The following is a 27894-nucleotide window of genomic DNA, read 5'->3' as shown; positions in this document are numbered from 1 at the left end:
TAATGATAAAGGGGACTATACAACAAGAAGATATAACAGTAATCAATATTTATGCCCCTAATATGAGAGAACTGAAATATACCAAGCAACTACTAACAGAACTAAAGAGAAAAATTAACAAAAACACAATCATAGTAGGGGACCTAAATACATCATTGACAGCTATGGATAGGTCTTCCAAACAGAAAATAACGAAATAGCAGCACAAAATAACACATCAGATGAAATGGACATAATTGACATTTACAGCATTTCAATCTAGAACATCAGACTATACATTCTTTTTTAGTGTAAATGGAACATTCTCAAGGATAAACCACATTTTCGGACATAAAACTAGCCTCAACAAATTTACGGAGATTGGAATCATACCAAGGATATTGTTTGATCACAAGGCTTTGAAATTGGATATCAACTGCAAAAAGAAAGCAGGAAATCCAAAAAATATATGGAGATTAAACAATACACTTTTAAAGAACAACTGGGTCAAAGAAGCAATAAGAGGAGAGATCAAAAGATACATAGAAACAAACGACAATGAAAATACATTGTACCAAAAGTTTGAGAAGCAGTAAAAGCAGTTTTAAGAGGGAAATTTATATCATTACAGGCCTATCTCAAGAAACAAGAAAAATCCCAGATAAATAACCTCACGTTACTCTTTAAAGAACTAGAAAAAGAAGAAAAAATGAAACCCAAAGTCAGCCGGAGGAAAGAAATAATAAAAATCAGAGCAGAACTAAATGAAATAGAGAACAAAAAGACAATAAAAAAGTTAATGCAACAAAGAGTTGGTTCTTTGAAAAGAGTAATAAAATTGAGAAACCCTTGGCTAGACTCATTAAGACAAAAAGAGAAAGACACAAATAAAGAAAATCAGAAATGAAAGGGGAATTTACCAGGGCTGCCACAGAAATACAAAGACCATCCAAGAATGCTACAAAGGACGATATGCCACCAAATTCAATAACGTAGAAGAAATGGACAAGTTCTTAGAAACATACAACCTTCCTAGGCTGAATTATGAAGAACTGGAAAATTTAAATAGATTGTTCACCAGTAAGGAAATTGAATCAGTCATCCAAAACCTTCCCAAAAGCAAAAGTCCAGGACCAGATGGCTTCACTAGTGAATTCCACCAAACCTTCAAAGAGGGCCTGATACCAGTCCTACTCAATCTCTTCCAAAAAGTTGAAGAAGAGACAGTACACCCTAAGTCATTTTATGGGGCCAACATTACCCTGACCATTATCCTTACCTAGTAAGGATAAAACAAAAAAAGAAAATTACAGCCCAATATATCTGATGAATACAGATGCAAAAATCCTAAACAAAATTCTAGCAAATCGAATGCAATAATGCATTAAAAAGATTAGACATCACGACCAAGTGGGTTTGATCCCAGGGGCACAAGGATGGTTCAGCATATGCAAATCGATCTATGTGATACACCACATAAACAAGATGAAGGACAAAAATCATATAATCATATCAACAGATGCAGAAAAAGCATTTGACAAGATACAACATCCATTTATGATTAAAACACTTAATAAAATGGGTATAGAAGGGAAATACCTCAACATAATACAGGCCACATATGACAAACCTTCAGCTAATATAATTAATGGTCAAAAACTGAAGCCCTTTGCTCTATGTTCAGGAACATGACAGGGCTCTCCTCTATCACCTCTGCTTTTCAACATAGTTTTGGAAGTCCTAGCAAGAGCAATCAAGCAAGAGAAAGAAATAAAAGGCACCCAAATTGGGAATGAAAAAGGTAAATTGTCACTTTTTGCAGATGACATAGTTCGTTAGTTAGAAAACCCTAAAGACTCCATCAGAAAGCTATTAGAAACAAAAAACAAATACAGTAAAGCTGCCGGCTACAAAATCAACATACAAAAGTCCATTGCATTCCTATATACCGTGTTTCCCTGAAAATAAGACCTAACCGGACAATCAGCTCTAATGTGTCTTTTGGAGTAGAAATTAATATAAGACTCGGTCTTATATTATATTATATTAGATAAGACCCGGTCTTATATTACAATAAAATATGACTAGGTCTTATTTTACAATAAAACGTTTTTTTAACGATAAAATAAGACGCATTAGAGCTGATTGTCCGGCTAGGTCTTATTTTCTGGAAAACACGGTACTAACAATGAAACCTCAGAAAAAGAAATTAAAAAAAAAACATTTTGCATTTGCAACAAAAAGAATAAAATACCTAAGAATAAAGGTAACCAAGGATGTGAGAGACCTATATACTGAAAAGTATAATACAATACCAATGATAAAATAGCAGAAGGAGAAATTAAAAAAACAATTCCATTTACAATTGCTCCAGAGACCATAAAATATCTGGGAATAAATCTAACCAAAGATGTAAAAGATCTGTACTCAGAAAATTATACAACACTGAAGAAAGAAATGAAAGAAGACATAAATAGATGGAAACACATTCCATGTTCATGGATAGGAAGAATTAATATAGTTAAAATGTCCATACTGCCTAAGGCAATATACATATTCAACGCAATTCCTATCAAACTACCAACGACGTTTTTCACAGAAATAGAACATATAATCCTAAAATTTATATGGGACCATAAAAGACCCCGGATAGCCTCAGCAATCTTGAGAAATAAGAACAAAGTGGGAGGTATAACGATACCTGATTTCAAACTATACTACAAGGCTACAGTAATCAAAACAGCATGGTACTGGCATAAAAATAGACACATAGATCAATGGAACAGAATAGAGAGTCCAGACGTAAATCCATGCCTATATGCCCATCTAATCTACGACAATGGAAGCAAGAATGTACGATGGGGTAAAGACAGTCTGTTCAATAAGTGGTGTTGGGAAACCTGGACAGACACATGCAAGAAAATGAAGCTGGACCACATCCTTACACCATATACAAAAACAAATTCAAAATGGCTTAAAGACTTAAATGTAAGATCTGAAACCATAAAATATCTAGAAGAAAATATAGGAAGAAACTTCATGGACATTACCTGGAGTAAGATTTTCACTGATATATCCCCTCGCGCGAGGGAAGTAAGAGAAAAAATAAACATGTGGGATTACATCAAACTAAAAAGTTTTTTTCACAGCAAAGGAAACCATCAATAAAACAAAAAGGGATCCTACTGTATGGGAAAAGATATTTGCCAATGATATATCTGATAAGGGATTAACATCACAAATCTATGAAAAACTTACTCAACTCAACTCCAAAAAAACAAACAACCCAATTAAAAAATGGGCAGAGGACTTGAGGAGACATTTTTCTAAAAAGGACATACAGAAGGCAAGAAGACATATGAAGAAATGCTCAACCTCACTAACCATCAGAGAAATGCAAATAAAAACCGCAATGAGATACCACCTCACTCCAGTCAAAATGGCTATCATCAATAAATCAACAAACAACAAATGCTGGCGTGGATGTGGAGAAAAGGGAACGCTAGTGCACTGTTGGTGGGATTGCAGATTAGTGCAGCCACTATGGAAAACAGTATGGAGGTATCTCAGGAATCTGAAAATGGAACTACCCTATGATCCAGTAATTCCACTCCTAGGCATCTACCCGGAGAAATCCAAAACTCCAATTCAAAAATCTCTATGCACTCCTATGTTTATTGCAGCACTTTACACAATAGCCAAGATATGGAAACAACCGAAATGCCCATCGGTAGATGACTGGATTAAGAAGCTGTGGTACATTTATACAATGGAGTATTACGCAGCCATAAAGAAGAAAGAAATCTTATCATTTGCAGCAACATGGATGGATCTAGAGAACATTATGTTAAGTGAAATAAGTCAGAAAGAGAAAGACAAGTACCATATGATCTCACTTATATATGGAATCTAAAGAAAAGACTATGTGAATGAACTAATCAGAAACAGTTTTGGGGACACAAAGAAAAAACCGAGAGTTGTTAGATGGGTGTGGGGGGGGTGGCTGGGGATAAGGGGAAAGGTGAAGGGATTTAGAAGCAGCTGGTAACCACAAGATGGCCTCAGGGTTTTTTGAAAATTAATTTGGGGAAGGTATTCAATAATGTTGTAAAGATTTTGTTGGGTATCCGATGGACATGCGTCCTATTTGGGAGACCACCTCAGGGATACTGTGGATAACTGATCATGGCATTGTACACCAGAAGCTAAACATTAATGAATGCCAACTATAATTTTATATATATAATGTGATGGTTCAGTGTGAGGTCGGAGGGATAGTGGATGGGGGGAGGGGGGTTCACAGTGTGAGGGATATAAGTGATGAACGTCTAAGTATTACCTTGTCTTGTACACCTGAAACTAATAAATAAATAAATAAACAAACAAACAAACAAAAAAAGAAAAGTATAATACATTTTGTAAACAAATTGAAGAAATCACGAAGAAATGGAAAGACATTCTATGTTTATGGATTCGAAGAAGCAACAGTGTTAAAATGGCCATATTAACCAAAGCAATATACAGATTTCATGCAACCCCCATTACAATCCCAATGGCATTTTTGAAAGAAATAGAACAAAAAATCATCAGATTTGTATGGAACCACAAAAGACCCCAAATAGCCAAACAAAACTAAGAAAAAAGAACAATGCTGGAGGTATCACACTCCCTGACTTCAGCTTGCACTACAGGGCTACAATAATCAAAACAGCATGGTATTGGCAGAAAATCAGACACAGAGACCAATGGAATAGAATTGAAAACCCAGAAATAAACACACATAAATATGAACAGATAATTTTCGACAAAGAAGTAAAAAACACACAATGTGGAAAAGACAGCTTCTTCAATAAATGGTGCTGGGAGAATTGGAACGCCACATGTAAAAGCATGAAATTAGAGTGTACCAGTCACTGTGTACCAAAATTAATTTAAAATGGATAAATAACGAAACTTAGGACCTGAAACAATAAACTGCATAGAAGAAAACATGAATACTAAAGTTATGAACCTTGGGTTCAAAGAGCATTTTATGAATTTGACCTCAAAAGCAAGGGAAGTAAAAGCTAAAATAAATGAATGTGACTATATCAAACTAGAAAGCTTCTGCACAGAAAAAGAAACCATCGACCATATAAAGAAGCAATCAACTGAATGGCAGAAGAGTTTTGTAAACAATGCCTCCAATAAGGAGCTAATATCCAAAAAATATAAGGAACTCAGAACTCAACAACAGAAAAACCAACGATCCAATTAAAAAGTGGGCAGAGGACCTGAATATATATTTTTCCAAAAAAGAATAGTACAAATGGCCAATAGACCTATGAAAAAATGCTCAACATCACTAATCATCAGAGAATTGCAAATAAACACCACAATGAGACATCACCTCCCACCAGTTAGAATGGCTATCATTAACAAGACAAATAACAAGTTTTGGAGAGACTGTGGAGAAAAAGGAACCCTTGTAAACTGTTGGTGGGAATGCAGATTGATGCAGCTTCTATGGAGGGTAGTGTGGAGGTTCCTCAAAATATTAAGAATACCATTACATATGACCCAGCAATCCCTCTTCTGGGTATCTACCCAAAAATCTGAAAACATCCGTAAGACATATGTGCTCCAATGTTCATTGCAGCTTTATTTACGGTAGCCATGACATGGAAACAACCAAAGTGCCCTTGGATAGATGAATGGATAAAGTAGTTGTGGTATATATACACAATGGAATAGTATTCTGCCATAAGAAAAGAGGAAATAGTACCATCTGCGACAACATGGATGGATCTTGAGATTATAATGCTAAGTGAAATAAGTCAAACAGAAAAAGTAGAGAACAATATGATTTCACTGATATGTAGTATATAAAACCGAAAACAACAAAAGAATAAGACAAACAAATGAAGATAGAAAACTCATAGACACAGACAATAGTTTAGTGGTTACCACAGGGTATGGGGGAAGAGGGGTTGTATGTAGATGAGCTTAAAGGGAATCCAATATATGGTGATGGAAAGAGAACTGAGTCTGGGTGATGAATACACAATGTGATAAATGGACGATGTATTATAGAATTGTAACCTGAAATCTATGTAACTTTACTAACAATCATCACTCCAATAAACTTCAAGTAAAAACAAAGAAAAGAAAACAATCCTGTTTATAATTGTATGGAAAAAATAAAATACCTCGGAATAAATTTAACAAAGAAGGTAAAAGACTTGTACTCGCAATATTGTAAGTCACTACTGAAGTAAGAAACTGAAGAAAACACAAATAAATGGAAGTACATGCTGTGCTCACGGATAGGAAGTTTAATATTTTTACATTAAAAATTTTTTTAAATTAATTTTTAATTATTAATTAAAAAATATTTTTTTAAAAAATTAATTTAAAATTAATTAAAAATTAATTGTTTTTAATAATTTTTTGTCCATACTACACAAAGCAATCTATAGATTCAATGCAATACCTACCAAAATACGAATAGTATTTTTCAGAGAATGAGAACAAATAATCTGAAAATTTATATGAAATCACAAAAGACCCCAAATAGCCACTGGCAATGTTGAGAAAGAAGAAAGTTGGAGGGATCACACTACCTAAAAGCTGCAAGGCTTTTGTAATCAAAACAGCATTGTACTGGCATAAAAACAGACACATATATCAATGGAACACAGTAGAGATCCCAGAAATAATCAAACGCTTATATGGTCATTTAATCTATGATAAATGAGGGAAGAATATACAATGGGATAAAGAGAGTCTATTCAATAAATGGTGTTGGGAAAACCAGACAGATACTTCCAAAAAAAAAAAAAAAGGCCACCTTCTTACACCATGTACAATAAACTCAAAATGCATTAAAGACTTAAATGTAAAGCCTGAAACCGTAAAACTCCTGGAAGAAAACATAAGCAGTAAACTCTCGCACATTGCTCTTAGTAATGTTTTTTTTCTGATATATCTCTCTGGGATAGGGAAACAAAGGAAATAAACAAGTGGGACTACATACATCAAATTTAAAAGTTTTTACTTAAAAGGAGAAGATAGTCACAATGATACTTCCAATAAGGGGTTAATATGTAATGTTTACAAAGAACTCATACAACTCAAGTAAAAAAAAAAAAATCCAAGTGAAAAATGAGCAGAGGACCTGAATAGATGTTTCTCCGAAGAGGACATACAGATGGCCAACAGCCATATTAAAAAAAAAAAAAAAAAAGATACTCAACATCCAATATGATCAGAGAAATGCAAATTGAATCACAATGAGATATTACCTCACACCTGTCAGAAAGGCCATCATCAATAAATCAACAAACAAGTGTTGGTAAGGATTCAAAGAAAAGGGAACCCTTGTGCATTGTTGGTGGGATTGCAAATTGGTGGAGCCACTGTGGAAATGGTTTGCAGGTTCCTCAAGAAATTAAAAATAGAACTACCTTACGCCCCAGCAATTCCACTTCTGGGTATTTATCCGAAGGAATCCAAAACACTAATTTGAAAAGATATATGTACCCTTATGTTTACTGCAGCATTATTTACAATAGCCAAGATATGGAAGCAATGCAAGTGCCCATCAATAGATGATCAGATAAAGAAGAAGTGGTACATATTGACAATGGAATATTACTTGGCCATAAAAAAGAATGAAATCTTTCCATTTGTGACAACATGGGTGGACCTAGAGGGTATTATGCTAAGAGAAATAAGTCAGACTGAGAGAGACAAATACCGTATGATCTCACTTATATGTAGAATCTAAAGAACAAAATAAACAACAAACAAAATACAAACAGACTCCTAGATACATTGAACAAAATGATGGTTGCCAGAGGGGAAGGGGACTGGGAAACTGAGTGAAAAAGGTGAGGGGATTAAGAAATACAAATTGGTAGTTACAGAGTAGCCTTGGGGATGTAAGGTACATTATAGAGAATATAGTCAATAATGTTGCAACAACTATGTATAGTGCCTAGTGGGTACTAGACTAACCAGGGGGATCGCTGCATAAATTATATAAATGTCTAACCACTATGCTGTACAGCTTAAACTAATATAAAATAACGATGAAAGTCAAATGTAACTGAAAAAAATAAATAATTAAAAAAAATAAGATTGACTGTTGCAATTTTTTTAAAAAAGACAAAGGAAGAATAAATGCATTCCATAAGCAAACTTTCCTATGGTCCTTTACCATTTACAATGCACTTTCACACCCATTCATCTTATTCAATTGTCTGAGCCATCAGAAAAATGGGCTATTAATGATTATCTTGCCTATTCTCCCAGGATCGCTGAGAGGAGAAAAAAGAGGACGATATGAAAGCTTTCTGTAAACACAGGGAAAATAATGTGATGCTCTGAGGATGGTGTGCTGTGTGCAATGCCAGCTCCCAAAGGTGTTCAAACTCCCTGCGCCCCCAAAAGATTATTTCTACATACTTAGTCCCCCTTCTAAAGGATTTTTGTTTGTTTTAATCTCTCTCTGTCTCTCTTTATTTACAATGTTGAAGAAGAGCCATCCAATTCAGGAAATTTCTAGCACTTGTGAAATTTCAGGGAGCAGGTTAAAATTTAAAGGGCAATATTGATTTCTTTTCACATTACTGATTGCAATCCCCTTTCCTTTGGCAGTCCTGAGAATGTTTCCAGGAGTTGGTTGTTACCAGAGACCTGATTTCAATGATGTATACATACAGAGGGTGCCAAACAATGTATATACATTATAAGAAAGGAAAAATAAACTGCATTAAAATTGTACTACTCAATATATACCGATAACAGCAGATGAACACAAGTCATGTACATACATGTTTTTGGCACCCCTGGTATATGGATGCCTCCTGAGCAGCATGTAGTCTTTTATGTACAACTAACTGTTCAGGACTTTTCAAAACTTTTAACTTCTTTTTTTCTAAATTAAAACTTATTGGGGTGACGATGGTTAGTAAAATTACATAGGTTTCAAGTGTACAAAACCTTTAACTTCTTATTAAAATAGTCTATTTTGAAATGCTCTGTTACCACTCCTAAATGCTGTCGAATCTTCAGGAGTAAGATTTTACAACACCTAGCAAATTTAGTGAGTATTCCATATCTGCCTCCTCCTTTCCTTCCCCATGTTACTAGCCTATTTTTTCAAATAGTCATCACCTTTTCCCTGGCTTATTGCAATAGGAGTCTAACTGACCTCCTCTCTTCTTTTCTTTTCTTACCTCTAATTTATTTTTACACGAGGTGTGAGCTTAATCTTTCAGAAACAATCATCTACCTTGTTCAAAAATTCCTTGAACAATTCTCTATTACTTGAGGAACAAAGACCCAGTTATGTCATTCAAAGTGTGCTAACAGCTGATGTTTTTCCTTCTCCTCTCATGTCTATTCAGTACTCAAACCACTACTTACTGTTTCCTTGAATGTCCATTAAAACTTACCACCTTTGTACTTTTGCTCATGCTGTATGTGTGTCCCATTATCCACATTCAAATATTTTCTCTTTGACAAAGACTTGGTCCAAATACTACCTTTCTTTATATCTCCAGTCAGGAGTAGAAATCTTCTCTACTTCTTCTTCTTCTTCTCTCTCCCACTCCCTCTTCCTCTACCCCCAACCCCTGAAAGTTTGTCTGCTTTGGTCTTTGCTGTAGCCTCAGCAAACTAGCATTCTGCCTAGCAGTGAACAAATGTTTGATAACTAACTTACTTCCATAGTTATTCTTGAATACCTACTTTTGTTCCAGGTTATGGGCTAGATGCTGGGGATTCAAGCTAAATAAGACATAGTCCCTTCCTCTAAGGAGTTCATGCTCTGGTGAGAGAGACAGATGTAGAAGGGGACAGTTCTAGCATGGTGTTATAAGTGTCATGTTAGGAGAAAGCAGTGGGTGCTGTGGAATCATTGAGGAAGGGGTACCCAAACCAGCCTGGGGCAGAGTGGGGAAAGAAGTTAGAGAAAGCTTCTCAGAGAGGTTATGCTTGAGGTAGAGCTTTAGGGTATGAAGATGTGTGTATGGTGGGCAGGAGTGAAAAAGTAATTCTAGTCAGAGGAAAACGCATAAAACACCATGGCACATTCTGGGAGCTATAAGTAGTTTAGTGTGGTTGGGACATGTATGTGAGGGGAGGACTGGGAGATGACTCAGAGGTAAAACAGATAATGAAGGCCTTTAGATGCTACAAGTAAGGAGTTTTGGAGTTATCCCATACAAAACTGGAGAACTTTAAAGGAAGAAGTCGGATGATAACATGCATTTTCTATCTCTGAAGGCAAGAGGGGATAGCATTAAGTCCAGTTTTTAGTTCCCACAGATGTAAATACACCAATCCGCAATCTCTGCATTGTGTCTGGTGGGCACAATCCTCATGACTAAACACCTACCAGAAAGATAAAGGGCTTTGTCCACCATGTACTCCTCAGCAAAGCGAATGTGACAAAAGTTCTTTTTGCTTTTCCGAATAGCAATGATCTCTCCACACTGTTCGAATACTTCCACGATGATCTGCTCTGTCCCATTTTCAGGCAGACCACCCACAAATACTGTTTTGCATCCTGGTGGTCGTTCTCGGGTTGCAGGAGGTGGAAGATCTAAGCATAAGTGCAAAAGCATTCGAAATTAAAATTTTTGCTTGGGGTAAACCTCTTAGAAACCTAACATTTCCCAGAGATAGCCCTATTGTCTCCACCAGATTTTTGCCTAAGAGTGCTAGAAGCATGTGGCACCCAAGGTGCTCACCTCTGCTCCACAGCAAATTGGTTGCACGGATCTGAAAATCATTTTGGTTTGGTGCTCATAATGTCTACAGGATAAAGACTCAGACCCGTCTGTCTCTCCCATCCAGAGTTCTTTGATTTTGTTCTTTACTTTTATTGTGACAACTCAGCTATGCTCAATTTTCAGTCATTTTTATTAAGAAAACAGTTAGTTGGGGGAAATCCCACTCAGTTTAAACTCAGGAATTCTCAGAACCAAGGTCACTGAGAGAAAGGTTTGTGTAATTCAGTTTGTAGTTATCATATTCTTTCTGTTCATGCTTACTGGAAGAACTGTTTTAGCATTAATTTGACAATGATGGGGTGAACATTTACAAAAACATTTATAATTCTCAGAATTATTTGGTTGACAATGTCGGCCTGAGTACAAACCATCTTTTTTAGTTTTTTGTTTAGTTTTGTGTTTTGATACCAGTGAGCCCTTCCTCAAATTCCTCAATAGAGAGGTGAGGTCCAGAGCAAAACACGCAGCATTTAGAGGAAGCTATGAAAGACAGCAGAGAAAGCAAACTCATCCGGGAAATCATTAACTAAAATGAGATACATTTGGCTACAGAGTCATTAAAAACCTACTTAATGAGATGATTCTCCCTCTACTTAAAAAAATGTGCTTCCTACTCACCTATCTCATACATAAAGCCTGTTGTATCAGCCAGCTCCTTGTTGCTTTATATATATCAAAGCATTTTCCAAGCAAAATCCTACAGTTTAGCCCCCAAAACGAAGCATGATGGTCAAAGGTTTTTGTAGTGTTGGTTTTGTATCTGCAAGGATTTATTTTCTGTAATCCGTTCTCTCCATTCAGCTCTTAATAATAAGTCTTCCAGCTCAAGATTTGGAGAGCTCAAAACCAGTGATTACAGCTCACATACAAAAATAAATGAGTCTGACTTGTAGATTAAGTCCAGGCCCCCAATTGACTCTTACCCAAGTTGGCAAGCTGATGATTTTGTTTGGAGTTTCCTTGGGTATCAGCATCTCTAGCTTCCTCACTTTGCTACCACTGTCTGTCTTAATCAGTGTAGCTCCGAATAATCAGGTTCTAATGATGCTTTCTTTCCCTCTATTTAGTCAATGAAAGAGGCAGAGGGATTCAGGTAACTTACAAAGTTTCTGTTTATTGTTTTTAAATGTCCGTCATTTCAAGAACTATATATGTATATATACATATGAGAAATTTAAAGGGAAAAAGAAGATAACCTACTGAGCAGGAATCTGAAATGTCTTAGTCATGGAAACTGGAGAGGTTATAGTTTTAGCCAAAAAGAGGAAAATGAGGTCCAGAATCTCTTGAGAGTCATGCTTCTGAGATTTTAAGAACTGAAAGGGATTCTAGATATCACACTTCCAGTGATTCTTAGCTCTAGCAGCACATTAGAATCAACTGGGGAGTCAAACAAAGAACCAAATAATGCCTGGACCCCACTCCAATGAATCTAATTTAATTATCCCGGGGTAGAGCCTGGGTACCATTTTTTTTAAAGCTTCTCAGGCAACTCTAATGTGTAGCTAGGGCTGAAACACACCGACTTGGTCTAAACTCATATTACAGAGGAAATGTCTTAGCTGAGTAAGGTGGAGTGACTCATTCAAGGTCATCAAGTTAGAAAGATAAGGAACATAAAGTTGGAGCAAGTAAGTCTGGATTTAAACTTTAACTTAATTATTCACTGTCTGCGTGACCTTGGGAGAACCTCTGAGAACCTTAGTTTTCATCTCTGAAATAGGGATACTGTCTTCTACCTTACAAGGGTTATTGCAGGATAGTTGATAACCTACTGTCTATATTGCATGAAATATGCACTTGATAGGTTCCCAATAAACAGTAGTTACTATCGTGTTATTATTATTTACTATTATACAGCCCAGGTTTCCTAATTACCAATCTGGGCTTTCTAAAACCTTACCACAAGTCTGGAATAGAATGGTAGCTAAGATCTGGACTTTTAAACTCCCAGCTCCTTGCTTTATCCAGATCTTTAAATAAGACTGGGTTTGGGAAGGAATGACTCTTAGTGATACAAGAATCTACAACTGGGAAGACACATATGGTTTTGATCATGGAATACAACTCAGCCACTGACTACATAGGTAAATAATTTCAAAGAACATCCATATTGTTAGACCAATGTTTTCAAATCAAAGACTTTAGAATAAAATCCTGTTTCAGGATCCTTCTGAAATTTACTGTTTAAAGGAACTTGAAGGTAAAGAATCCTTTTGTGAAGCAAATAATCACCTTTTCATATTAATTGAGTTGGCTTAGTTAGGTCTACCTTTAGGTTCACTGAGAGACTCTAAGGAGTGTCTGTGTACTGCTGCAGTTATATGTAACACTGAACACACATAGACTCTTTCCCTTGACTACATTTGTAGAATTTAAAAATTATGTGATGAAGTCATCACCTTGTTTAGATGTGATTATTCTGTGGTGACTGTCTGCTAGTAAAGGAATATGAAAGCCACTAAGAGTAGAGTCAAGAATGCTGAGGGTTTATTTATTTTCCTTGGGTAAATGCAGAAAGCCTCTTTGATAGCATTTTCTGAAATTTAGGTGTATGTCCCAAGCAAGGCAGTGGGCTGTACTATTTTCCTTAATGGATAGTACTTGTTCTTTAATTAATAGCTCAAAGTACTTTGTTGTCTGGGACTGATTTTCTAATCCCACTGAAATACAGTGATCTGAGCACAGCAATGATAAGTCCATAGGAGAGCAAATACAAAGTGTACCTATTAATCAGGTAATGTGCTAAACTCTTATAACATCCCAATCACCATTCTGGATGGAGAAGAAAACTTCCATGTAAAAGTATTCAACATAACTGAGAGTATAAAGAACTCTACTTTCTGGTAATGGAAAAGGAGGAGTTTCTATTAATTCTAATTACAACTAAGTACCCACTCTGGGGAGCTGTGTTGGGGCAATCAGCATTAAGATTAGAGTCACTGTTGATCTTTGAGAAGTGAGGCAGGGAGCAGCACAGAGGACCTATAAACCACTCGCAACTTGCTTTTCAAAGGAGCATACAGATCACTCATCTGGTTTGCCAGAATTCATGTAGTGCAAAGTCTTTGAGTTGATTTTATTAGACAGCCCAAGATTGAAGGCCCCCTAGACAATTAGCAGGGGTCAGATATAGTTTAATGTAATCCCAACTGATTGGAAATAATCAGAAGTCTGGCAAATCTTTATTCTCAATTTACCCACTTTCTCAAATTTTCTTTAGAGAACCTAGCCCTAAGGACCAAAGTGAATGAGGTCAGCCTGTTTTGAGATGGTAAAATGAAAAAAAAAAGCTCTATTCCTGGCTCCTGGGTGCTTTTCTATGTGCCCAGACACAGACAGAAGATGATATCCTTCCACTTGTTCCATGTATACTGTTATTTCACAGTAAACTCAAAATGCAACCTCTCCATACAGAAGGTCTATCAGCTAGAGTGAAAAATCTTGCCAAAACTGAGTTCTCTGGAGAAATGGTACTGCCTACTTTTTTTTTTTCAGTTTCTCATCCCATCGGCTGCAGATTTTTTTAATATTAGTTTCAGGTGTACAAAACAATGTACTAATTTACACTCCTCACAAAGTGATAATCCTCTCCCCCAATCTACTATCCCTCTGACATCATATATATCATATATAGCTGTTACAATTCCATTGATTCTGTTCCCTATGCTGTACTCCATGTCCTGTGACCATATATATATATATATATATATATATATATATATATATATATATATATATATATGTATATATATATATATATATATATATATATATATGTTATAGCTGACATTGAATCTTTATTGCAGCACTATTCACAATAGCCAAAATGTGGAAACAACTGAAATACCCATCTGTAGATGACTGGATTAAGAAACTGTGGAACATTTATACAATGGAGTATTACTCAGCCACAAAGAAGAATTAAATCTTACCATTTGCAATGATACAGATGGACCTAGAGAACATCACACTAAGTGAAATAAGCCAATAGAGAAAGACAGATACCATATGATCTCACTTATGTGTGGAATCTAAAGAACAGAATAAATGAGCAAACTAAACAGAAATAGCCTCAGAGATATAGATGGGAGGGGGGTGGGGATGGGGGAGAAAGTAAAGGGCTTAGAAAATACAAATAAGTAGCCACAATATTTCTATAGGGATGTGAAAGACAGTTTGGGGACTATAATCATTAATGTTGTAAAGATTTTGTAAGATGTCAGATGGGCACTTGTCTTATTAGGGAGACCACTTCATGGATGGTGTAGATGCCTGACCACTGCAGTGTACACCTGAAGCTGAAGCTGGATAATATTGAATGTCAACTATAATTATATATATATGTATGTATAGTCATGGGATTTGGAGTACAGCATAGGGAATAGAGTTAATGAAATTGTAACAGAATTGCCCTCTTTTTATACCATCAACTGAGAACTGCTAGTTGGGAAAGCATTAAATCTCTGACAGCCACTCTATGAAAAAGCAACTGTGTCCCAGAAAGCTTTCTTTTGCCACATTTCTGACTCCTGGGAGTCACAGGATGTTGCTTCTAGGACAATGGGCTATTCACCATCTATCTTCAGGAGACTGGTGCACAGTTAGCTCCAGTCTAGTTTGATTCATTGAATTTTTAGACCAGAACAGATTTTTGCCTAGTCTAGATCAGTGAGGTTAAGTTACGTACCCAATATCTCATGGCTATTTAGTGGTGGCTATCTGGGATACTAAAGTAGGCCTGTGTCATTTCAGGGCTCGAGCACTTAACCACTACACCACACTGCCTGCTCCACTGAAGGTACAAAGCTTTATGTGCCACCTACCAATTTTCCTTTGTTATACCTAACACATTTTGAGGGGCTTTAGCCTAGGTGAATAATCATTGGGGTAGACACATTTTTAATGTCAAGAATCATATTTTTAGATCTGATGAAACCTTGGAGGTGTCTAGACTAATCTAATCCAATATCCTCACTTTATAGACAAGGAAACTGAAACCCAAAGAGGTTATGTGCCTAGCCCAAGATCCCACAGGTAGTTGGTGACAAGAACTTGGAGTAGAACACAATTCTCTTGACTTTTAATCTGGTAGTTTACCCACTATAACATAACACTGTTTTTTTTTTTTTGCACACTTGATGTATATTCACCTAGAAAAGTCTAATGGTCAGTTGGCTATATGTGCCTGAAGCTCAGAAGAGAGATATGTCACCATGTGAGTTAATTACCCAATGATTTCTTGGTTTGCTTTCTAGACCTCTGATTTCTCCATCCATCCATCCATCCATCCATCCATCCATCCATCCATCCATCCATCCATCCACCCACCCATCTCTCCCTCCCTCTATCACTCTAGGAATATTTATTTAATACCTACTATATGCCACACACTTCTAAGTGTTTGTGATACATCAGTGGGGGAAAAACAGACAAAAATCTCTGCCTTTGTGGGGTTTACATTCTACAAATTACATATTTTGTTAAAAGATAGTAAGTGTTATAATAAAATTAGAGAGAGTAAGTAGGATTGGGAGTGTGGCAGGGAGAGCTACACTTTTAAATATGTTGTCAGGGTCATTGAGGAAGAGACATTTGAGCAAATACTTGAAGGAGGTGAGTGAGTTAGCCATGCAGATATTTAGGGGAAGAGTATTCCAGGTAGAGGGAAGAGCCATTGCAAAGACCCTGTGATGGAAGATTGCCTGGTATGTTCATGGAATAGCATGGAGGTCAGTATAACTGGAACTGTGAGTGATGGGGAGGAGAGCAGCAAGAGATAAAGTCAATGAGGCAATGTGGAGAGGGAGGGAAAATCACAAGGAGCCTTCTAAAGCATTAAATAGATTTTGGCCATTATTGTGAGTAAGATAGGAAGCCAATAAATGGTTTGAGACAAGGAGGGACATGAACTGACTTAGGTTTTAAAAAAGACCACTCTGCCTGCTTTCTTGAGAATAGCCTGTAAGGGGCAAGGGTGAAAGAGGAAGACCATTTAGAAGGCTATTGCAATAGTTCAGAAAATATATAATTATGAATATAAACTGGGTCATAGCAGTAGTTATCAAGAGAGTAGTAGGAGTCTAGATGTATATTTTAAGTTAGACCTGACAGAGTTTTCTAATAGATTAAATATAGTATGTGAGGGAAAGAAAGTAGGTAGGGATGATTGTTAAGTTTTGACTTGAGCAACCGAAAGGATGCAGCTTCCACTATCTGAGATAAGGAAAGACACTAGTGGAGAAGGTTTGGGGGCAAAGATTAAGAGTTTTGTCTTGAACATATTACATTTGAAACGTCTACTTGACATCTAAGTGGAGATATCAGATAGGCAGTCGAACATAAGTTTGGAGTTCAGAGACAAGCTCTGAGCTAAAAATATAATTTAGTGTATTATTGGTACATAGATAGTTTTGCAGCCATGTAATTGGATGAGATCATCAAAGGTATGATTGTAGATAGAGAACAGGTCCAAACTAAGTCATGGAGATCTCCAATGATAAGAAGTCAGGGAGAACAGAAGATTATTAGCAAAGGAGACTGAGAAAGACCAACCAGTGTGGTGGGAAGAAAACCAATAGTGTGGTGTCTTGGAGTCCAATTGAAGAAAGCATATCGATGAGTAAGGAGTAACCAACTATATCATACATGGCTATTAGGTCAATTAGGAAGAGAACTGAGAACTGACCACTGGATTTAGTAGTATTGTAAGGTCACTAGTATTTTCAAACAAGGGATGCTTTGATAAAGGGGTGGGGCAAAAGCATAAATGAAGAAGATTTATGAGAGAATAACTGGAAACTGCTGGTAAAAATTAAGTCTTTAGAGGATTTGCTGCAAACTACTTTCGCTCTTTTAAATTATGAAATGTTGGAATTCCTCAAAATGCTCTGCTTGGTTGTCTTCCCTTCTTGATTCTATATGATCTCTCTGCTGGTCTTATTCATTCTTATGCCTTTAAATGAGCTAATGTTTCAAGAAGGATGAAGGGGTCACTAGTACTAAGTATAGCAGAGAGATAAAGTAATTTAAGGACTAAAAAGTATCCACTGGATTTAGCACTTAATATTTAAATGGAAATGCATTAGAGTGATGAATGATTAACTACTGCTTTAATTTCAGTACTTTCCACATGGAAGTGTTCCGGGAAAGCGTAGACTTGAAGTTGGCCTGGAGAGGAGTGTGATATGAGGAAGCAGTTGAACTTGACTAAAGAGTGGGCAAGTGCCAAGTAGAAATGATGGATTGAAAACAGTCACTTAAAGCAGACCAGTGAAACACTTTTAAAGTCAGGAGTTGGACTCTGAATTTGTGGGCAATGGAAGCCCCAAGATTTTTAGGGTTTTGTACATGTGACACACACCTGGATAAAATGTCAAGTGACAGGGGAAGGAATTGATGCTAAAAATACATTCTAATAAAGCAACAAGACAGACACAGATTGGATGGGTGCATAAAGAGACTGAGGGTCCCTAAATTACACAACCTTATTGCTGACAAGCCAAGAGTGCAAGAGAATATACCAGAGATAGGAATACGTACTAGAGTTTATAATCAAGGCCTTATCAGGCAGGATTGCTAGGCTTTGGAGAAGACAAGGGATTCAGTCATACCAAATCCCTGCTTTTCCCCTCTCACCTGCTCTTCCCGTCTCACCTCCACAAATTCTTGGGCTATTAACAAAAATGGCACTTTTGCTATGCTTTCAGCAGAGAACTAAGGAAGACTTCAGCATTTGTATTTTCACCACTTAATTAAAATGAGCGACCTTTTAAGCAAAATCCAAGTTCAAAAAAGAAACTAGAACACAAATTTACTTTAAGCTGTGTCAGAAGTGTTATTTTTTTGAATTAATTTCTAAAGCCAGGTTCCTTCCCAGAAGTCACCACTTTATTGGCACTGGTTGTCCTGCCAGTATTCTTTTTTTTTAAATTTATTGGGGTGACAATTGTTAGGGAAATTACATAGATTTCAGGTGTACAATTCTGTATTACATCATCTATAAATCCCACCGTGTGTTCACTACCCAGAGTCAGTTCTACTTCCATCACCATATATTTGATCCCCCTTACTCTCATCTCCCTCAGGGAACCACTAAACTATTGTCTGCGTCTATGAGTTTTTGTTTCTCATTTGTTTGTCTTGTTCTTTTGTTGTTTTTGGTTTATATACCTTATATCATTGAAATCATAGGGTTCTCTGCTTTTTCTGTCTGACTTATTTCACTTAGAATTATACTCTTAAGATCCATCCATGTTGTCACAAATGTTCCTATATCATCTTTTCTTACCACCGAATAGTATTTCATTGTGTATGTATACCACAACTTCTTTATCCATTCATCTATCGAAGGACATTTTGGTTGTTTCCATGTCTTGGCCACCAAAACAAAGCTGCAATGAACATTGGAGCACACGGGTCTTTATGTATAAATGATTTCAAATTTTTTGGGTAGATACACAGGAGAGGGATTGCTGGGTCATATGGTAATTCTATTCGTAATTTTTTGAAGAATCTCCACACTGCATTCCATAACGGCTGCACCAGTCTGCATTCCCACAAACAGTGTATGAGGGTTCCTTTTTCTCCACAGCCTCTCCAACACTTGTTACTAATTGTCTTGTTGATGATAGCCATTCTGACTGCGATGAAGTGATATTTCATTGTGGTTTTTATTTGCATTTTTCTGATGATGAGTGATGTTGAGCATTTTTTCATATGTCTATTTGCCATTTGTACGTCCTCTTTGGAGAAATGTCTCTTCAGGTCCTGAGCCCATTTTTCAATTGGGTTGTTTGTTTTTTGTTGTTGAGCTTCATGAGTTCCTTGTATATTTTGGATATTAGCCTCTTATCGGAGGCACTGTTTGCAAAAATCTTCTCCCATTCAGTCGGTTGCCTCTTTATTTTGTCGATGATTTCTTTTGCTGTGCAGAAGCTTTTAAGTTTCATATAGTCCAATTTGTTTATTTTAGCTTTTACTTCCATTGCCTTTGGAGTCAAATTCATAAAATGCTCTTTGAACCCAAGGTCCATAAGTTTAGTACCTATGTTTTCTTCAATGCAGTTTATTGTGTCAGGTCTTATGCTTAAGTCTTTGATCCATTTTGAATTAATTTTGGTACATGGTCACAGATAGCAGTCCTGTTTGATTCTTTTGCACGTGGCTATCCAATTCTCCCAGCACCATTTATTGACGAGGCTGTCTTTCCTGCATTGTATGTTTTCTGCTTCTTTGCCAAGAATTATCTGTCCATATTTATGTGGTTTTATTTCTGGGTTCTCAATTCTATTCCATGGGTCTATGTGTCTGTTTTTATGCCAATACCATGCTGTTTTGATTATTGTACCCCTGTAGTACAAGCTAATGTCAGGGTGTGTGATACCTCCAGTATTGTTCTTTTTTCTTAAGATTGATTTGGCTATTCGGGGTCTTTTGTGGTTCCAAACAAATCTGAGGAATTTTTGTTCTATTTCTATAAAAAATGTCATTGGGATTTTGATGGGGATTGCATTAAATCTGTATATTGCTTTGGGTAATATGGCCATTTTAACTATTTTGATTCTTCCAATCCATGAGCATGGAATGTCTTTTCCTTTCTTTGTGTCTTCTTCAACTTCTTTCAAAAATGTCTTATAGTTTTCAGCATATAGGTGCTTCACATCCTTGGTTAAGTTTATTCCTAGGTATTTTATTCTTTTTGCTGCAATGCAAAGGAAATTGTTTTTCCTATTTTTTTTTCTGAGATTTCATTGTCAGTATATACGAATAAATGGACTTTTGTACGTTGATTTTGTAGTCAGCAACTTTACTGTATTCGATGACTGTTTCTAAAAGCTTTATGGAGAAGTCTTTAGGGTTTTCTATATATAGCATCATGTCATTTGCAAAGAGTGATAATTTAACTTCGTCATTCCCAATTTGGATGCCTTTTATTTCTTTCTCTTGCATGATTGCTCTGGCAAGGACTTCCAACACCATGTTGAAAAGCAGAGGTGATAGGGGACAACTGTGTCGTGTTCCTGAACTAGAGCAAAGGGCTTCAGTATTTCACCATTAATTATGAGATTGGCGGAGGGCTTGTCATATATGGTCTTTATTATGTTAAGTTATTTTCCTTCTATACCTATTTTATTAAGGGTTTTAATCATAAATGGATGTTGTATCTTGTCAAATGCTTTTTCTGCATCAATTGATAGAATCATATGATTTTTATCCTTTATTTTGTTTATGTGATGTATCACATTGATGGATTTGCAGATGTTGAACCATCCTTGTGCCCCAGGGATAAACCCCACTAGGTCATGATGAATAATCTTTTTAATGCATTGTTGTATTCGATTTGCTAGAATTTTGTTTAGGATTTTTGTCAGTATTCATCAAAGATATTGTTCTATAGTTTTCTTTTTTTTCTGTTGTCCTTACCAGGTTTTGGTATCAGGGTAATGTTGGCCTCATAAAATGAGTTAGGGAGTACTGACTCTTCTTCAATTTTTTGGAAGAGTTTGAGCAGGATTCGTATTAGATCCTGTTTGAAGGTTTGGTAGAATTCACTAGTGAAGCCATCTGGTCCTGGACTTTTGTTTTTGGGAAGATTTTGGATGACTGATTCAATTTCTTTCCTGGTGATCGGTCTGTTTAGATTTTCCAGTTCTTCATGGTTCAGCCTTGGAAGACTACATATTTCTAAGAACTTGTCCATTTATTCTAGGTTATTGAATTTGGTGGGATATAGTCCTTCATAGTTTTCTTGCATGATCCTTTGTATTTCTGTGGTGTCCGTGATAACTTCCCCTTTTACATTTCCCCATTTTTACATTTGTTACATTTGTTACTTCCCCATTTTTACATTTGTTAATTAGTGTCTTCTCTCTTTATATCTTAGTGAGTCTAGCCACGGGTTTGTCGATTTTGTTAAGCATTTCAAAGACCAGCTCTTTGTCACATTAGTTTTTTTCTGTTGTCTTTTTGTTCTCTATTTCATTGAGCTCGGCTCTGATTTTTGTTATTTCCATTCTTCGGCTGACCTTGGGTTTCACTTGTTCTTCTTTTTCTAGTTCTTTAAGGTGTAACATGAAGTTATTTATTTGGGGTTTCTCTTGTTTCTTGAGATAGGCCTGTAATGATATAAATTTCCCTCTTAAAACTGCTTTTGCTGCATGCCCAAATTTTTGGTAGGATGTGTTTTCATTGTCTTTTGTTTCTATGTATCTTTTGATCTATCCTCTAATTTCTTCTTTGACACAGTCGTTCTTTAAAAGTATGTTGTTTAATCTCCATGTATCTGTGTTTCTTCCTGCTTTCTTTTTGCAGTTGATATCCAATTTCAAAGCCTTGCGATCAGATAATATGTTTGGTATGATTTCAATCTTCTTAAATTTGCTGAGGCAGATTTTATGTCCCAATATATGGTCTATCCTTGAGAATGTTCCATGTACACTCGAAAAGAATGTAGTCTGATGTTTTCGGATGAAGGCTCTACATATGTCAAATATGTCCATTTCATCTAATGTGTCATTTAGGGCTGCTATTTTTTCACTTATTTTCTGTTTGGATGATCTATCCATAGCTGTCAATGATGTATTTAAGTCCCCTAGTATAATTCTGTTTTGGTCAATTTCTCCCTGTAGTTCTGTTAGTAGTTGCTTGTTATATTTTGGTGCTCCCTGATTGGGGGCATAAGTATTGATGACTGTTATGTCTTCTTGTTGTACAGTCCCCTTTACCATTATGAAATGTCCATCTTTGTCTCTTGTTACCTTTTCACCGTGAAGTCTGTTTCATCTTATATCATTATAGCTACAACTGATTTTCTCTGGGTCCCATTTGCTTGGAGTGTCAATTTCCACTCTTTCACTTTGAGTCTATGCTTGTCCTTGTAGCTGAGATGTGTCTCTTGGAGACAGCATATGATTGGGTTTAGTTTTTTGATCCAATCTGCTACTCTGTGCCTTTTTATTGGTGAGTTTGGTCCATTTTCATTTAGGGTGATTATTGATACGTGAGGATTTCCTGTCATTCTATCTTTAGTTTTCTGGTAAGGCTGTGTCTCCATTGTTTCTTTGCCATTTTTGTTGTTGTCTATTATTTCTGGTTGGTGGTATTCTATGATGTTTCCCTATGTTTCTTCTTTTATTGCAGTACATAATGTAGTTCTAGATTTTTTTTTGAGTGGTTACCCTTATGTTTATGTAAAAGAAAGTTTGATATTTAGGGTTTCAATTTTCTTCAGCACGCTTACTTTCTCCATTCCCATATTCCGGTTCAGCCATTTACTCTCCCCCTGTTTGTGTTGCCACACATTTTCCCTGTTGATGGTGGTCTAGTAGCCTCGTTTAGTAGTTCTTGTAGTGCAGGTCGTGTATTAGAAAATTCCCTCAGCTTCTGTGTGTCTGCAAAGGCCTTTATTCCTCCTTCATATCTAAAGGATAACTTTTCTGGATATATTATTCTTGGCTAATTATTTCTCTCTTTCAGTAGTTTGAATATTTGGTTCCACTCCCTCCTGGCTTGTAGAGTTTCTGCTGAAAAATCTGATGATAATCTAATGGGCTTTCCTTTGTAGGTTACTGTCTTCTTTTCCCTGGCTTCCTGGATGATTCTTTCTTTGTCGTTGATTTTAGACAGCTTCAATACAATGTGCCTTGGAGAAGGACTGTTGGAATTGAGGTAATTAGGTGTTCTATTTGCTTCTTGGATTGGAGGATCCAGTTCTGTCCACAAGTTTGGGAAGTTATCATCGACAATTTGTTTGAATATATTCTCTGTTCCTTTCTCTTTCTTCTCCTACTGGTATGGCCATTATTTTTATATTGCTCTTTCTGATAGAGTCAGAAAGTTCTTGTAGAGTTCTGTCATTTCTTTTAAGTCTCAAATCTCTTTCTTCTTCCATCTGTGTAATTTCCAGGTTTCTATCTTCGATGTCAGTGATTCTTTCCTCCATCTGGTGAACTCTACTACCTAAGCTGGTTATTTCATTCTTAATATCTTCTATTGAGTTCTTAATCTCCAGAAATTCCATTTGGTTCTTTTTTAAAATTTCAATCTCTTTCGTAAAACGCTCATGTTGTTCTTTGATTCAGTTTCTGAGTTCATTAAATTCCCTTTCTGTGTTTTCTTTCATCTCGTTGAGTTTTTTCAGAACCGCAATTTTGAATTCTCTGTCATTTAAGTCACATATTTCCATAATTTTAAGTTCCTTTTCTGGAGACTTTTCACTTTCTTTCTGAGTTGTCTTGTTGCCTTGGTTATTCATGGCAATTATGGGTTTATTATTTTCTTCCTAGACATCTACAGGAGTGGCTTCTGCAACAGTTTGATAGAAGGAGGTCTTTCTTTTGTTTTCCAATCCGTGTTCGTAGAATGTTTTATTTTCTCTCCAACGCAGCCTTTTTTCCCCTGTGTCACACAGTAGTGCAATGTTTTCTTTGCACTGTTCCAGCTTCTCACACATTGGGGGGATGCCCTGGGTGACAGGCTTTTCCTCTGTTAACAGTTTGCCTGGGTCATAGGGCGCCACGTCCCTGTGGGGATGCGGAGAGCTTTTGAAGTTGCAAAGCTCTTTCTGCACCAGATTCCGAGCCCGTATGTTTCAGCAGTTCTCTTTACTCCTGCAGGGATCCGCCCAGATAGGTGGGGTCAGGGGCGGGGTGAGTTGTGAGAGGTGGCCCAGAGCAATGGCGGCGACCACCACGACAGCCGGTTCTGCTTCCACAGTTCCCTCCCCTTTGCCGGAATTAGTTGGGCTTTGAATCTGTGTCTGCGGTCTACAGTTCTCAGAACAGCAAATATTCTGTTCTTTTGATCTGACACTGCTACTATTCCGCTTCTAGCACCAGGCAGGTGGGGGCAGGGCGAGCTCTTGGAGGGTAGGGTGGGGGCGGCTAGTCTCAGTGCCTAAGGCTTCCGTTCTCTGCTTGGCATTGTGGGCTTAAACCACCATTTTCAGCCTTCTTCCCTCAGTCTTTTTCCGAAGTCTGTGCCGTTTGCTTTGGGTTCAGCTGTGTTATATCATGCCCCCTCAGCCCAATGGGTGATAAGCGGAGCCCTAGCAGTCCGAGTTCTTCCCTCTCCCGCTGCTGCGGTAGTTCCGGAAGCCAGCGAGCTCGGAGCACTGAGCTAGGTCTGCGTCCTGTGTCCACGCGGCTCGGTCTCCCAATTCTCCCTTCCCTCCTCCCCTGCTCGTGCGATTCTCCCACTTTTAGGTGAATCAGTAGTGGGCCTGTTCGTCTTTCCTGTCTGCTGTGCATGGAGTCCTTTGTGGAGTTATTGTTGTTCGATTAGTTGTAAATTCCAGGGGAGCTTTACAGAGGCTCACCTCACGCAGCCATTTTGATCTCAACTGTGCTGGTATTCTTAACACAAAGTTGAAGAACTAAAGGATTGAGCCATGTGGTTTGTCCAACTCAGGACTGAGGAGGCATGGTTGTAGGTGGGGAGAGATGTCTGTTTCTTTTACTAGAGAGTACCAAAAGTTAGAGCCTCTTTAAGCCATATATTTGTAAGTTCATTTTAACATGCTCAACAGTGAGATCGATGTGTTATGCACAAGGTATCTGTACTATTCTTTCGAAATTCAGGGACTGAATATCCTTTAACGTCATCCCTTGCACCCAACCTAGACATTACAAGTTATGAGCCATCCTTTTAGTTTGACTTGATTGAGACTATGAAAGCCTAGTGCAGGATGATTACATCATAAATTAATGATTAAACCAGCAGGATTCTACCTTTACTTAAGCAGGAAGTTTTAACACTGGCAATGCCTAAATTCATGGCTTTTGAAGTGGAAAAAGGTAACATTAGGGATACACAGCTTTCTCTATTCCAAAAGCAACACATGAGAAGGGAGGGTAAAAAAAGTCAATTGTCCATTTGTAGGAACAGTGGCACTATGAGTAAGAGACAAAGGTGTAATAGTGCTACTCATTCACCTAGACACTAAACACAAATCTAGGACTGGCCATTTGGGCTGGCAGGTAAGGTCTACTAGGGCTATCTTATTCTCCATTCCCTAATTCTCCTGTGTCATGCTAGTTCTTCTCCCAATTCAATTCTCTGAGATACTGACCTCCTAAATTACTTATTGGTCTGGAAGGAAGTATCCTGCAAACAGTCAAGTTCAAGACTGGAAAAAGATATTAAGAACATTTTTACTAGCAAAAGAGACCAAGATGATTTGTCCAACCAACCCTGACTTATTCTAAAATTCTCTTGCTTATAAGCAGACCATACTAAATCGAATCTGGGTCCCTCCCAGGGCCTGATTCCATGATTAACTGATTCCTATGTAAGGCAGGAGATGAAATAGTTGTCTGAAGTCACATTGCCAAAGTCCATGTTTATCGTGTAAGGCAAGTTTATTTGCCCTATGGCCTGGACCCCTGAGTGTGTCCCTTAACAAACAGCTTTAATCTCTTAGCACTATAGTGATAACTCCCTTAAGTAAGCCACCCAGCATCACTAGAACTGAGGGAAAGCTTTAATGAAGCTTGGGTCACCTGAAGAAGTAGCTCTTAATAATTTAAAGTAAATAAAACCACAAATAGATCTGGAAACAAGTTTGAGTCAATTATTATTGCTGCTACATTTAAACTGAAATATGGTCACTATATCTTTGCAGAAGTTTTTCAGAGTCTAAGGAGAAAACTATTAATTACTGACAAGATATATGTCTAGACCATTTCTACATGAACTGCATTGACTGAATGGCTACAAGTAGTTTCACTTAGTCTCAATGTTCTTCTTTGCCCTCACAGTAAGTTGTACCTCACCTTACTGTCTGTTACAGCTCATTAGTTAAATAGCAGTAGTTTGAGTGATGTGTGAATAGCTGGTAGCAGTGGAGCATTTTTTTGCACCGAGTATATTTTCTCTGGTGCCTCGTAGGCTCAGACCACACTATTTCTGCCATCATCAGAATGTAAGCCTGTTATGAAAAGGAGAGGCTGCAAATGACAGTGTTGAGCAATTTGTGTCAGGTGTCTCCTGTACTAACACACGCGAATTCCTTACCAGAGAGCATTAGAAATACATTGTAACATTTGTACTGCAACCAGCACACAGAAATCTGTTGCTCTCTGCATAAAATTTAGCCTTGCCTAGCAAGAGAAAAATTTCCTGTCCTCTGTTTTCTAGGTGAAGTTTCTGGAAATACATTTAGGAAGCCCTTGGGAATTTTTTTGAAAAAGAAGAAAGTGTTCCTAGACACCAAAACATTGTGACTTGTGTGGGTAAAAAGCAGAATATTACTTGGATTTGGAGGGAAAAGCGTGCAGCTTTTACAGTGTATTATCTCTTTCACTACTGGCATGTCTGGTGGAATTGGAGGAGGTACTATTCCCAAGCCAGGCATCATCGGGGTTATCGGTGGAATTCCAGTCATCATTCCGAGAGCAGGATCAAAGTCTATAAAAGGAGAGGAAAGAGAGAACCATAAATGACACCAGACAAAGTCAAGTGGAGGGAGAACGTTTCCTTATAAGCTTCATACCAAAGGTCTATGACAGAGGCAGGATATTTAAGAAAACATGGTACGTGTATTGGTATTACCAGGTCTTAAATATTATATTATACTTGTGCATTGTCCTTTTGGGATCGGGCTGTTTGTTTATGTTTGACCAGTGCCTATTTGTCTCTACATCTAATTTTGATATCCAAAGCCTTTCATAATATGACTGTGCCTTGTCTATTGATTTTGCCTTCCACTAGTTCCCAACACAAACCCTATGCTTCACTCAGAGAAGTCTTCCTGTTGTCCCTTGTAACACTTCCTGGCTTTTTGCAGTATAGCATGGTGTTAAGAGGATACAGTTTTGGGGACTAGGCAGACTTGGGTCCTAGTTCCACCATTTGCTTAGCAGAATGAATCTTTTGAACTTCCATTTCCTCATTTGCAAAACAGGGTTAATCCCATCTACCTAATAGGGAGCTGTGAGGAATAAATAAAATGATGAATGTAATGTGCTTAGCATAATGCATAGTACAAAATGCTCAATAAACAACTATTTTTCTGTGCCTTTGTTCATGTCGTTCTTCCTGCATGGAATAATTTGAGCCTCCCCAAATTTTTCCCATGCTCCAAGGACTGGCTTAAGGCCCACCCTCCCTGAAGAATCCTTTCCAAATAATTCTG

The 27894-nt window shown here is 37.2% G+C and overlaps 1 protein-coding gene across 14 annotated transcripts in view; it reads right to left on the bottom strand.

Moving 5' to 3' along the window:
• ENOX2 (ecto-NOX disulfide-thiol exchanger 2) overlaps positions 1-27894 on the bottom strand; it is a 405604-nt gene that overhangs the window by 102812 nt on the left and 274898 nt on the right. For 11 of the 14 annotated variants that reach the window (XM_081043234.1, XM_081043229.1, XM_081043226.1 and 8 more), the window contains 2 exons: positions 27012-27167; positions 10364-10570 (listed from right to left, as the gene is read on the bottom strand). The exons of 1 other annotated variant lie outside the window; for it this stretch is intronic. In XM_081043234.1, the coding sequence (XP_080899360.1) occupies positions 10364-10570; positions 27012-27167 (363 nt within the window). The remainder of the gene's footprint in view (positions 1-10363; positions 10571-27011; positions 27168-27894) is intronic. 2 more of the 14 variants (XM_081043233.1, XM_081043223.1) reach the window with 1 other exon arrangement.

Source organism: Rhinolophus hipposideros (assembly GCF_964194185.1).
Source record: "Rhinolophus hipposideros genome assembly, chromosome: X".
NCBI classification, from domain to species: domain Eukaryota; kingdom Metazoa; phylum Chordata; class Mammalia; order Chiroptera; family Rhinolophidae; genus Rhinolophus; species Rhinolophus hipposideros.
The sequence above is the reverse complement of the archived record's forward strand: the minus strand, read 5'-3'. Positions and strand labels throughout refer to the sequence as shown.